Here is a 12,895-nt window from a genome sequence, read left to right on the forward strand (position 1 = left end):
CTGTTTCAAGGTACTGCAGCTTATGTAATTATATGCACATAAATTGTGTTCTGTTAGCTGCAGTGCATGCACTCAAGATTTTGATTGTTTTAAAAATGTTTTATTTATAATCTCACAGAAAAATGGTTAAACTAGCTTTATTATGGTTGCAAAGTCACGCACTCAAAAGTTAGTAAAAATCAGAACTAAGTTTACCTGTGAAACCTTAATTCACTCCCCTGTGCATATGCATTATATGATGCTATCTTAATTACATGATCATATGCTATTTTTTACCCACAAGTCCCTGCCTCATTTGCACAGAACAGACAGTGCCCACTTAATTCAACTGTCTGTTTTCTCCTCATAGTTCAATGGGTAACCCTAGGTCCTATTTACTACACACTATTCAAACTCTGTTCTGAAATCAATTATTAATTTCCTCCTGGGCTTTTCTCTGGTACACATCTCTACAGTGTCTGAGTGCTTCACAAAAATTCAGTAACTTATTTTCATAACACCTCTGTGCGGTGAGGGAGTGGTATTATCCCAATTTTACTGATGGGGAGCTAAAACAGAGAGATTAAGGTCAAAAATATCCAGTAAATGTAGGCGTCAGCCAACGCCTAGTAGCTGACTTTTCTATAGCAAATTTTATATGTTCAAAGCAGGGTTCCCACTGACTTCAATTGCAGCTGACTTCAATTGCAGCTCAGCACTTCTGCAAATCAGACCCAGGGTCTCAAGTTGGGGACCCAGAAAATGAGGAATGCACAATTAGTGTCTACCAGTGAAAAGTCTGGATTACATGACTTGCCCAGCATTACACAGGAACTGCCTGACTGAGACAGGAATTAAATCTAGTTCTCCAGGATGGCTTTCAACCACTTTCACCATCCAGAGACTGAGACCATTAATTTCTCTTCCAGCAATCCTCTGCCTCATTCTACTACACACCTTCCAAATTCTACAATAAATGAGGCAGGGGCCCTACAGCCAACAGTTTCCTTCACTATACAATCCTGATTCATCCCCAGATGACATCAACACATACTACAAAACCTGCAGTGAGTTGTAGCAGTGCCCCCATGGGATGTTACTGCGTGGCAAGCTGGTGCCTTCTAGATTCACAGACTGGGTTGTCTTTTCCGAGAATTTAGCTGCAAACCTTTTATGGAGTCTCTACTGAGCGTGTGTGAACTGCAGTTTGTCAAAGGCTTATAACTTGGCCAGTTTAGATGGATGTTCACAGGGATGACAAGAGACAGGTCTCTGACACAAATGCCATTCGCCTGCCAAATTACAAAGCATGGAGGCACGAGAGCTTCTGAAATATAGTTGCCAGATTTAAAAAAACAAAACAAACATGGGCAAAACATTTTTACCTGGCCTCCATTTCAGAAACAGCTGAACCACTTTGGCTGAAATTCTGCACAAAAATTCACCCCAAGGCAGACAGCCGGCATGGAAATTTTCAGCCCAAAGGGTTAAAATTTCACGAAGTTATAAGCAACCAAAAACAGGGTCTTAGGAAGTGCCAGACAACCTTAGTAGCATCAGTATTTTAGGTGGAGCTGGTATTATTTAATTTTACAAAACGATTTCATACATTAGACATGCTAATTTACAAGATTCACATTTTAAAAGCATTTAGTACAGAACCTTGCCAGTTCTGGCAGTTACTATCACAAACCCAACTTTGGAGACCTGGAAACGTATCTGACCTGGAGGTCAGAAACGATGAGCCAGATACCCACAAATTGGTATTGCAAAAGATGGAGGAGTGCTGTGCAAGAACATGTTGAACAGGTTTATAACAGCCAGAATAGCTAGTGTAGACACGATGCATCCTTGCAAGCAGTAATGGTGGAACTACTGGTGGCTTAGTGTTGCAAAAAACAAACCCCTACACGTGTTTTATTGTCTAAGGCCTACATCAGTCCTGGTAACAACAATGCTGTATAAATGCAGAACGTGGTTCACTTAGAAGAAACCTCTGCTGTCTCCCTAACTCATTGATCTATTTTTATTTAATAGGTCTACATTTAACATCTTGTATTTTGTCTAATGTACTAAACATGTGGGAAATTATAAACAGCAAAACAGGAAGAGAACTGGCTCAACAAGTTTAGTTAGAAACATACATTAAAATATACATTATGAAGATGATATCACCGTAATCTTCAACATCTAACTTTATATTTTATTTACTGGCTTTTGAGTAGTTATCGCTAAAAAATGCTGTCCTTATCCTACACAGTGCTCTTTGCAGGGGGTTTCAGAAAAGTACACGATGAGACATTTCAAATAAGCTTTGACAACTAGACACAACAGGGCAAGTTGAAACTGAAAATCCATCCCTGACAATCAATTTCCTGACCTTCGTAAATTGATAGAAGTGTGGCCCTAATGTTTTATGGTAGATTACAGTAACGTTAATTTCCTTAAAAAAAATTGTGGAATGCTTTGCTTGAAATGTAGCTAAGGGCTTCCATAGTGAATGGTGCATTTGGAATAAAATGTAACTAATTAAGAGTAAGCCTGAATAATTCTCTTTTCACAGCATGTGACTCTGCATGCTTTCACTTAGCTGCTCAGACACTACCCATTTCAACATCCCTAAAAGAAGAACAGAAAATGACTGTTTCTTTAAGAGAATTATTTGGGTAGTAATCATTTGCAAAGATTAGGAAGGTAAATGGAATGCAATTGGGATTATATGGATTAAGATTACTTTTAAAAGAGCTATTAAATCCATTATGAAACAAGTATGAGACTTAACACAAGAGGCTATCATGGTCCACCGTGTAAGTAAGTACTTGCTTTCAAAGCTCATTCAGAACAGCTACTAGAAGTTCCCAAATATCATCCACCTACAAACTATCAATTTTCCTAAGGTTGATGTTTTCCATGGAGCCACTCTTGAATTAATTAAAACATATTTAAAAAGACAACACACTGTATTGAGGACTAGCTGACACGAATGCTTTAAAACAAAAAAAATTCAGATCATGGACAGACGAACATTCATATTGAAATTGCAGGTAGTTTTGATTTTTACAAATTCAAATTATACAAAACTGGCAAATTTATTTTTTTGGTACAGATTAAACAATCCTTATAAATCTGAAGGTCACCTGATAGAAATGTGTAAGTATTCGCAGCTGTGAACACATTTTTGGTATAGATTCTTGAAACTCTCTAATCCTTTTGTTCTCTTCTTCCTCTTCGGAAGTAGTTACTCCCCACTCACCCTACAGAACAAAGTGAGAGAGATGTTTAACCTCACATGTATAAACTATAGGTCCAGCAAACAATTGGACTAAACTGACATGTTCATACATCGAAATTCATCATAACAATCCACATATTCAGCTTCTCATATTGTGACTGTCAACCCCCTCACACTGGTTATGCACCAAATATAACTAACTAGTTGTGTTAATCGACAAAAGGTGACAAGTTATAAAATGTACTGGCCAAGAATTATTATATGATAGACAACGGTAAATGAGAATTCCGTAAGTTTGTGTGTGTTTAGGAATGAGCTGGTTTCATCGCATATCCACTCTTCCAATTGAATGTATCTGTATGGTGGAAGGGAAAAGGATTCGACTTCTAGATTTAGGCAAGACATTTTCCAAGAGGGGTTCAGAGCTCTGAACCTACTCTCCACTCCTCAGTCTGAAACATCTCAAAAATGGCTGACTTTCAAGACCTGCTGCAAGACCTTCTATTTAACTTTCTATGGAGTATGTGGAAGCTGCTGATATATTCTCTCTCTGACTATATTTTTAACTTTTGGCAAAGGTACCTAACAACCTTGGATGTTTGTTTTGTCTTAAAAAGCACATCCACTTGAAATTAAAAAATACATTGTTCTTCCATCTGTTTCAAATAATTGCCACCCATAATTAAGGCTAAGATTATGTCAGAGAGGTCACTGAAGACACGGAATCCATGACCCCCAGAGACCTCCATGACATTTCCCATTTCAGGCCCAGGACGGCCAGGGCCGCCCCCCGCAGTTCCTAGCCCTTCCTCCCCCTTTTGTCAGTTATTTTAAAAAGAAAAAGTCAGGGACAGGTCACAGGCTTCTGTGTATTTTTGTTTATTACCTGCGACATGTCCATGATTTTTTACTAAAAATAACTGTGATAAGATCTTAGCCGTACCCATAATACATTGCACTGGCAGCCTTACTGTACCTCAAGTTCACGCTGCTTCTTTTTCTCTTCAAACTGCAACCTCAGCTGCAGCTCCTCCAAAGCAGCTCTGTACATTACATCTTGAGCACTCTGAAGCTCAATGATTTGATCAAAAATGGCTCGAAGCTGGTTAAGAAGTGTCTGTGAGAAGATTCAGAAAGAGTAAAAAAGAAGAAAATTCTGGATATAAAGAGGATTTTAAAGCTACTGTTACATTTGTTGAGATTCTAAAGAATTATTTAGCTGGAAACAAATTGGTAACCTAGGGCACAACTGTGCAAAAAACCCTGATTCAGGAGAAACTTTAGTACACTTCTTACCAGAACCAAAAAGGGCCAGTCCATATTGCAATAGCAACATGCTTCATCTCAAGCTCTGTGCCTGCATATGCACCCCAAATGCAAGCCAAGTGACCCACTTTTCTATCTGAAGATTATCACAATGGTTAAGAACATTAAGGGGAAGAGTGGAGTAAAACAGATGGCCAATAGTCCACTTCTAGGTCCAAAATAATTATGTTACTGCTACAGAAAGTCTGGAAAGAAAGAAAGAGCGAGAACATTTTGCAGTTCCTCTTCGCTCTCCTAAAAGATTCTTTTTAAATTCTTACCAGTCGTACAGCTCTTAGTAGCTGTGTAAAACAACTGAATTTTTAACATGAAGGGCTTTGCTCTGGTATTGCCTTTTTCCAATTCAAAAGCAGCTTTTTTGGCTAATTGGCCCATCAAGGAAATAATTATTTGTATTACAGTAGTGCTTGGAGGCTCTCAGTGTGTTATGTGTTATACAGAACAATATAGTACCCACCTCAAAGTGTTTATAATATAATCAAGGCAAGATGCAGAAAGTGGGTGGATTACACTATCGAAATAAATATGAGAGAGGAGATGAGGGCAATGGTAATGAGAACAGGCATTTACATAGGTCAAAAAGATAATAAACATCTGATGTCTCTACTGGCTATCTATCTAGTAGTTATCTGTTGGGAGATTCCCATAAGCATCGTGGAAGAACAAGTCTTGAGAAGGTATCTGAAGGAGAACAGGGTAGTGGTTTCACATTCTAGTCTGCAGAGGGTATTCCTCACATAAAAGGAGGCATGGAGGAAGGTGTGAAGATTCTTGTGGGAGAAGTCGACAAACATGCCACAAGGATGGAATCAGCATGTGGAGAAATGTGATAAGATACAGAGCATGTAAATATTTAGGGACTTAAAAGGTAAATGCTAGAAGTAAAGCTGGTCAAAGCCTGTCAACGTTTCAGAAAGAAAAAAATTTCAATACAAAATTTACAATTTCCTTCCTTTTTTCCAACCAGGTCTAATCTGAAGCTTGTATTTGGTGTGGGGGAGATGGTAGTGGAGGGACTCAAAGCTGTGTGTGTCATCAGACATGGTCAGAATGATGCTGGAGCAGGAGTTAGATGATACTCCATGGACACTATCTTCATTCTTCTCACTCAATCCTGTGATCAGTGACACAGAAAGACAGGGTTGGGGGGGCCACAAAGAGTTCAATTTTGGCCCTGCAAAGTTTAAGTTGATGGCAAGACATCCTGGAGGAGTTAGACGGGCTGAGATACAGGACTGGACAGAGGCAGACAAATTAGGGGTAGGGTGGTAGATTTGAGCCATCAGCCTAGAGTTGGTGGAAGCCATGTGAGCAGAGGAAGTCACTTCAAGAAAGGGGTAGCTGGAGAAGAGGATTCAGTGTAGGCATTGGGCACAGCACCGAGTCCAATAAGGCTCTGATCCCGGGGGGAGGACTCTAGGTGCTACTGTAATATAAAAAAAATATTTTTATAATTTAAGCATGAGCTGACATAACAAAGTTATGATTTTATACAAAGAAAAAGGCTTACTCTGGAGTCGCTATCCAACAAACAGCGAGAGATGATTGTGTCCAAGAAAACTTCATGAGCAGCGATGATGTGATCTAAGTCCTGTGCTTGTTGGACCTTGTTCCAGAGCTCATCCCATGAACATTCAAGGACCTAGAAAACAAGGATTCAGGGCTAAGCTGTTCTATATTTGATAGATTATATAGTTACTCTTCTACTCTAAATAGAAGACACATAAGTCACCTTGGTTATTAAATGTGACTATTCTCCCTTTTTAACAGTAACAAATTAGATGGATAAAGTGTACCTCAAATGTAATGTAATACTGCATTTGATGAATGAAATGGACCATTTCTGATGCCAGCACGTGGCACTGATGCAGCACCCCAGAAAGCTCTGTAAAAAAACCCAGAGTTTATATATTAAAACAGAGGACACACACACCAGCCAGTGTATTAATATTGCTTTATCCAACATACTAAGTAAGCTATAGCAAGACAATCATTGGTCTTCATCACTAGCTTTAATACTAGCTAGTAATACTTGAGTAAAGATCTTTCTCTAATGAATTTCTATGCAATATAAGACAAACAAGGAACCAGATGTCTAATCATATAGCATTTTATGGCTTTGCATTATGTAAAAGCCTTTTGCTTCTCAAATCCAAGAGACAGAAAGAAATGCATTATAACTGTACGCAATATTTAAATATGAAAATCTTACAACTCAATGTCTCGAACAAACACTTACTATCCTTCAGGGTTTTTGGTTTTTTTTTTTTTTTTTAAACACACAATTCTTCTGCATACTGTGCATGAAATATATGTGCTCTCAGATATTTTGAGGCAAAAGAGAAGGATGGTCCAGTGATTAGTGCATTAACCTGGAACTAAGGAGCCATGGGTTCAACTCTCTGCTTCATCACAAATTTCCTGCATGACCTTATTAGGTAAATCACTAAGTGTCTCACTGCCTCAGTTGTCCATTTGTAAAGCAGGGATAATAGCACCTCTTTACCATACCAGGTAGTTGTGAGAATAAAATACATAAAAGACTGTGAGATGCTCAGATACTACACTAATGGGATTATATAAGTAATGCAGATAGATTAAAGAAATAACATTTCATTAACTGCAAGGTAATCTTGCCACCCAAGAAAAATATGAAACTTTGAAATAGGTTAAGGACAAGTTAAGACTGTGGTGGTGGATTGTTGTTGTTGTTTTGGTTTTTTAAAACACTTTGTGAATTTATAAAACCATCAAAAGATTTGAGGGTCTACCAATGAGTACCACCTCTGGTTCTTCACTCAATTTCTTTGTTCATAAGCCATTCCTAGCACATTACATTACATTGATGCATGTGAGGAGTCAAATAAAAAATAAATCTCTAGTTTCATAATAAATGGATGGGTCTGCTACTTTGTTTTTTAATACATATTGTATCAATTTGCTACCCTCCCTGTGACCAAAGTATGTGGGAGCACAAAGAGACAGGACAAATAAAGGTATATTCAGTTTCTTTGTTTGTGTAACTTGTTTTAGGCTGAAAATAGGCATTATGCTGGGAGCCAGTGTCGAAGTTCCAGCACAGACTGTGTGTGACAACAGGCATGTCATTTACCTTCTCCAATCATGAGGTTCTCCATCTGTAAACTGGGGATACTGATATGTACCCATATCATAGGGAATAGGAGCCAAAAGGCATAGCTAAGTGTTAGTCACTCACTATGTTAGAGAAAATTATTAATTTCTTCCCTCTGCAGCTTTTTAAGGAAACACACTCCTTTCTCTTGGATGAGGATCTGGCTATAGAAGTTGATGCATTGTGAATCTCCCAGACTGGATTATAATACATTGTGTCTAAAGCTGAAGATAGACAACACAACAGCATATCTTCACACCGGGACTAATTGTTGGGAAAATATATACTGCACTCTCCACTGGCTTTCAGTTTGCTTCTGGTGCCAGTTTAAGGTTTTACCCTCTTAATCTTTAAGGGCCACAATGGGTCAGGACCAGGCTACATTAAAGAATGACTCTCCACCCATTACCCTCCAAGACAGCTGCACTCTTCTGGGACAATGCATCTAACAAAGCCTAGACCAAAGTTTGAGAGAACTGAAAATAAGGCACTCTCAGTCAAGAGTACCCAACTATGGAACAACCTACCAAGCAAGTTAAGACTGTACCAAAGCCTATATTAGAGAGTATGTTACAAAACCGACCTCTTTGCCACATTCTACCTGCCATAAGTGAAGAAAAGGAATTACTTACACTTACAAAAATAAAATAATCCCAAAATCAAAAGACATGGTGAAGAAAGCTCTGGCAAATCAGGTAGAGACAAACAGCAGAACACACTAGGATGCCATTCAAGGCCGGATTAACCTTTTGTAGGCCCGGCGCCAAACATAATTGTGGGCCCCCATGGGGACAATGGAGCATGGCGCAGGGGGGTCGGTCCCCAGAACAAGGGACCAGCCGGGGCAATGGGGCACAGCATGGCAGGGGTGGCCCTGCTCCACCCAGCCCAGTGTGAGGGCACTATTTACAAACTGGCAGTTGCCAGATGCACAATAGCCCACCCGGCTCTGTGCTGCCAGCATGCCCCTTCCCCTCGGGGGTGGGCCCATGCCGTGCCACGCAGCCTCCCTGCCAAACACCAGAACACACCCCCTTCCCCCGATTCCCTATGGCCAGAGCCCCCACCAGATCCTGCCACAAATGCATAGCGCCCTGCACACCACCATAACTGCCCAGCACCTCACACAGAACCCCCACTCCCTAGTGCCCCAACACACAGATCTTCCCCGCTCCCTCACAGCCATGCACCCACCCCCAGGCCCTCCAGAGACCCACTCCCCTACCCCCCAGCCCCACTCACCAGCCCTGCTGGGATGTGACTGTGTCTGCTCGGCTGAGCCACCAGCGCAGCCAGGGCTGGTCCCGGGGTGGGGAATCGCTCCGGCCCCTTGCGAGTGGCGAGATCAGCCAGACCAGGGCCTGCCCCGTCCGGGCTCCCCCAGGACCCACTTGCCTGGAGGGGCCCAGTCAAGCCCCTCCCCCCCACTCCACTGTTTCTCCCCACAACTGACCGAGACTGGCCAGGCTTCTGCACCAGACCCAGGTGGCTCAGCTCCAGGTAGACAGGTGGTGGGAAGCAGAGACTGACCGGAGCCGGAGGTGCACTAGGGTCAGGCCAGGAGGCAGAGAGAAGCGGGCAGGTGGGGCCAGGGGCTGGAGAGGAGCCCTCGGCCAGCCAGCGGGCAGGCCAACAGGAGCAAATGGTGGAGGGGGAGCCAGTGGGCTGGCAGGGTCTGAGGGCACAGTGAAAGCAGAGCAGGCCGGGGCCCCTTCTGAGCATGGGCCTGGCTCCATGGAGCCACTGATGCCATTTATGGACAGTGTTGCGTGACTCTATATTGCTGAGTAAAAACAACGAGGAGGACTTGTGGCACCTTAGAGACTAACAAATTTATTTGGGCATTTTATATTTTATATTGCTGAGTGTAGCACTTAGACACCAGAAGTGATACTATTCTAGAAATACATAAAGGGCAGCCAACGGCAGAGGTCAGTCTAGAACTCTGGTATATTTTGCTCCCAGCCATGTGCACACTTTTTTAAGCTACGGTTTCATTCCTTTAGGGCCTTCTGGGTCTTTTCCCAAATCTTCTGAGAATGGTTAAACTAGATCACTAAACACCAGCACTGTACAAGACAAAATGAAGGTGGTCCTTGTCCTGAGGGACTTGCACCCCAAGAGAGACAAGAAAGTCAGGGAATCCTGGGAAGGCCAAAGGAAAAGGACTTGACAGACTCAACGTATTTGTTGGTTTAGATCGGGGTCGGCAACCTATGGCACACGTGCCAAAGACGGCGCACAAGCCCATTTTTAATGGCAGCTGCCAGCTCTCCTGCCTCTTCCCACAGTGTGCTGAGTTCCTGCCCCTCTTCCTCTTCATCCCTCCCTCCCTGTTGGCCCTTGCGAGGGAGGGGGTGGGGGAGGAGCGGAGTCAGCGCGCTCACTGCTCCCGACGACGGAGGCAGAAAAGAAGCAGGGGCAGGGCATATCCCCTCCAGCCCCCTGCTGTGAGCACCCCATAACCCCAGCCCTCTGCCCTGAGCCCTGCAGCCCCGCACACCCCCAAGGCCCCTGCCCTGAGCCTTGTACCCCCCTCACACACACCCAGCCCTCTGCTTGACTCCTTTACCCCCCGCCCCAAGACCCCAACCCTGACTCTGGCACCCCCACACATACCCAGGCCCCCGTGCCCTGACACCTGCACCCCCCTCACATGCCCCCAGCCCTCTGCCCTGACTCTTGCACCCCCCCACATCCCCAGCCCCCCCACATCCCCACCCCAAGCAGGAGCTCCTGCACCTCCCCCCCCACATTCCCACCTGCACCCCTCCCAGCAAATGGGAGCTGCCAACTACATCATCAACCAACTACACCATCCACCCTATAGCAACTTCATCTAGATCATATTTCCCTAATTTCTGTATGAGACTGGCAAGCCTTACTAAAAATTAAGGTCTCTCAAATCAAAAGCTTCCCTCCTTCCCCTCCATGAGGCCAGTAACCCTGTCAAAGAAGAAAATTAGGCTAGTCTGGCATAATTTGTTCTTGACAAATCCATGTTGGCTATTACTTATTACCCTAATTCTTTAGGTGCTTACAAACTGACCGTTTAATAATTTGTTCCATATCTTGCTGGGTGTCATAAAGTCAGGCTGATTGGTCTAGAATTTCCAAGGTCCTCTTTGTTATCCATTTTCAAGATAGTTACTATATTTATCTTCTCCATTCCCCTCATGAGTTCTCAAAGATAATCGCTAACAGTTCCAAGATTGCTTCAGCTAGTTGCTTAAGCACTCCAACTTGAATTTCATCAGACCCTGCCAACTTAATTACATCTAACCTATCTAAATATTCTTTAACCTGTTCTCTCTCTATTTTAACTTGTGTTCCTTCCTCCTTGTTGTTACTGTGAATTGTGTTAAGTATATGGTCAAAATTAACCTTTTTAAGTGAACACTAAAGCAAAATATGCATTGAATACCTCAGCCTTTTTGAAGTCACCTGTTATTAGCTCTCCCTCCCCACCAAACAGGAAGGGCCTATACATTCTCTCATCTCTCTCTTGCTCCTAGTATATGTATAAAGCCTTTTCTTATTGCTTTGGATATCTTTTGTTTGGTGTAACTCATTTTTTGCCTTAGCCTTTCTGATTCTGTCCCTACATGCTTCTGTTATTCTTTGGTATTCATGCTTAGCAAGTTGACCATGTTTCTACTTTTGTAGGATTCCTTTTGATTTTCAGGTCATTAAAGAACTCCTGATGGAGCCATATTGGCTTCTTTCTTCCTATCTTTCCCTCACATCAGGATAGTAGGCTACTGTGCCTTTAATATTGTCTCTGAGAAACTGCCAGATCTCCTGAACTCCTTTATACCTTAGATTTTCTTCTTACAGGACCGTACCTACCAGCTCTCTGAGTTTGTTAAAGCCTGCTTTTTGAATTCCATGGTGCTTATACTGCTGCTCTCACTCTTTCCTTAGAATCATAAAATCTATCATTTCATGATCACTTTAACCTAAATTGCTTCCACCTTCATACTCGCAACCAATTCCTCCCTGTTAGTCAGAATCAAGTCTAAAATGGCTGCGCTTCGGTTACTTCCTTAACTTTCTGAAACAAGAAGTTGTCCCCAATACATTCCAAGAACTTTTTGGAGATTTTGTATTTTGCCATATTACTTTTCCAACAAATATCTGGGTAGTTCAAGTCCCACATAGGTACAAAGGTATGGGGACCTTTAACATTTCAACACTTTGTATAGGAAAGCTACATTATGTAAATTTTATAGGTTTGTATAATTAGTAATAATCTAATTCCCCTTTCTAAATCTTGTACAGTTGGACACCTGATAATAACGTAGCCTGCCTTTTCAAGTGTATGGTGCAGGTGTGTGTGTGTGGGGGGGAATATTAAAAAACCTCTAAAAATAAAGTTAAATTAATTTTTTTCTAAAAGTTCTCTATTTGTATTTGGCTCTTCTATGACTATGTGATATAAATGCCAGTGAAGACTTTCTAAGTCCCTCATACCTTTGCCAGTAGTAAGTATGTGGCCAGCATACTGACAAAAAGCCTTACACCGCAGCATACATACTTCTCTCTCATAGTATTATTATACAGCTTTGTTTACACCCAACTTTTATTACATACAAAGAAGCACCTATCCATTGTTCTAGGCAATCCTTCATATATTTTAGAACAATTAAAAAACCCAGACTCTTCCAGTACTCTCACTTTGTCCAATAATTAATACATTTATAACCAAGCTGCTACAATATGTAACCCATCTTTGTGATCTCCAGGTGTCTCAAAGCCAGAATACACACAGCGTTGGATCAGATGGGATGTAGGAGGGGGAGAAGCAACTTGGAAAGCGGAATGGCCCTCAAGGAGAACACCCCACCAGATGTCTCCCTCACTTTTATATGAGTGGAGCTCCAACTCAGACACCTCCACTGCTCACAACAGTGACTGCAAGCCATGGGGAGAGAGGTGTTCAGTCACACAGGTATCAGTCCATTTAGGGCTAGATCAAAATCAATAACAAATTTTAGCCAATACCTAGTAGGTCGCCAGTATGGATCCAAAAAACACTGCTGTCGTGTGCTCCCAGAAAGATGTACACTATAAAAAGAGCACTAAAATTCAAAATCAGCTTCAAACTTCTGAATAGATTCAGGATCTAGCCACACAGAGCACAGTACAATGGTTTATTCTAGAAGTGACAAAGGTCTGACTAGTCCATTCATATCCGAAAAAAATGGCAGCTTCCTGGCTGTAAA

At 42.0% G+C, this 12,895-nt stretch overlaps 1 protein-coding gene across 1 annotated transcript in view; it reads right to left on the reverse strand.

Annotated features, from left to right (window-relative positions):
* TUBGCP3 (tubulin gamma complex component 3) overlaps positions 1 to 12,895 on the reverse strand; it is a 122,250-nt gene that overhangs the window by 1,625 nt on the left and 107,730 nt on the right. The window contains exons 18-21 of the mRNA XM_048855426.2: positions 6,334 to 6,422; positions 6,048 to 6,179; positions 4,188 to 4,328; positions 3,117 to 3,233 (exon numbers count right to left, since the gene is read on the reverse strand). Coding sequence (XP_048711383.1) covers positions 3,117 to 3,233; positions 4,188 to 4,328; positions 6,048 to 6,179; positions 6,334 to 6,422 — 479 coding nt within the window. The remainder of the gene's footprint in view (positions 1 to 3,116; positions 3,234 to 4,187; positions 4,329 to 6,047; positions 6,180 to 6,333; positions 6,423 to 12,895) is intronic.

Source organism: Caretta caretta, chromosome 1 (genome assembly GCF_965140235.1).
Source record: "Caretta caretta isolate rCarCar2 chromosome 1, rCarCar1.hap1, whole genome shotgun sequence".
NCBI lineage: Eukaryota > Metazoa > Chordata > Testudines > Cheloniidae > Caretta > Caretta caretta.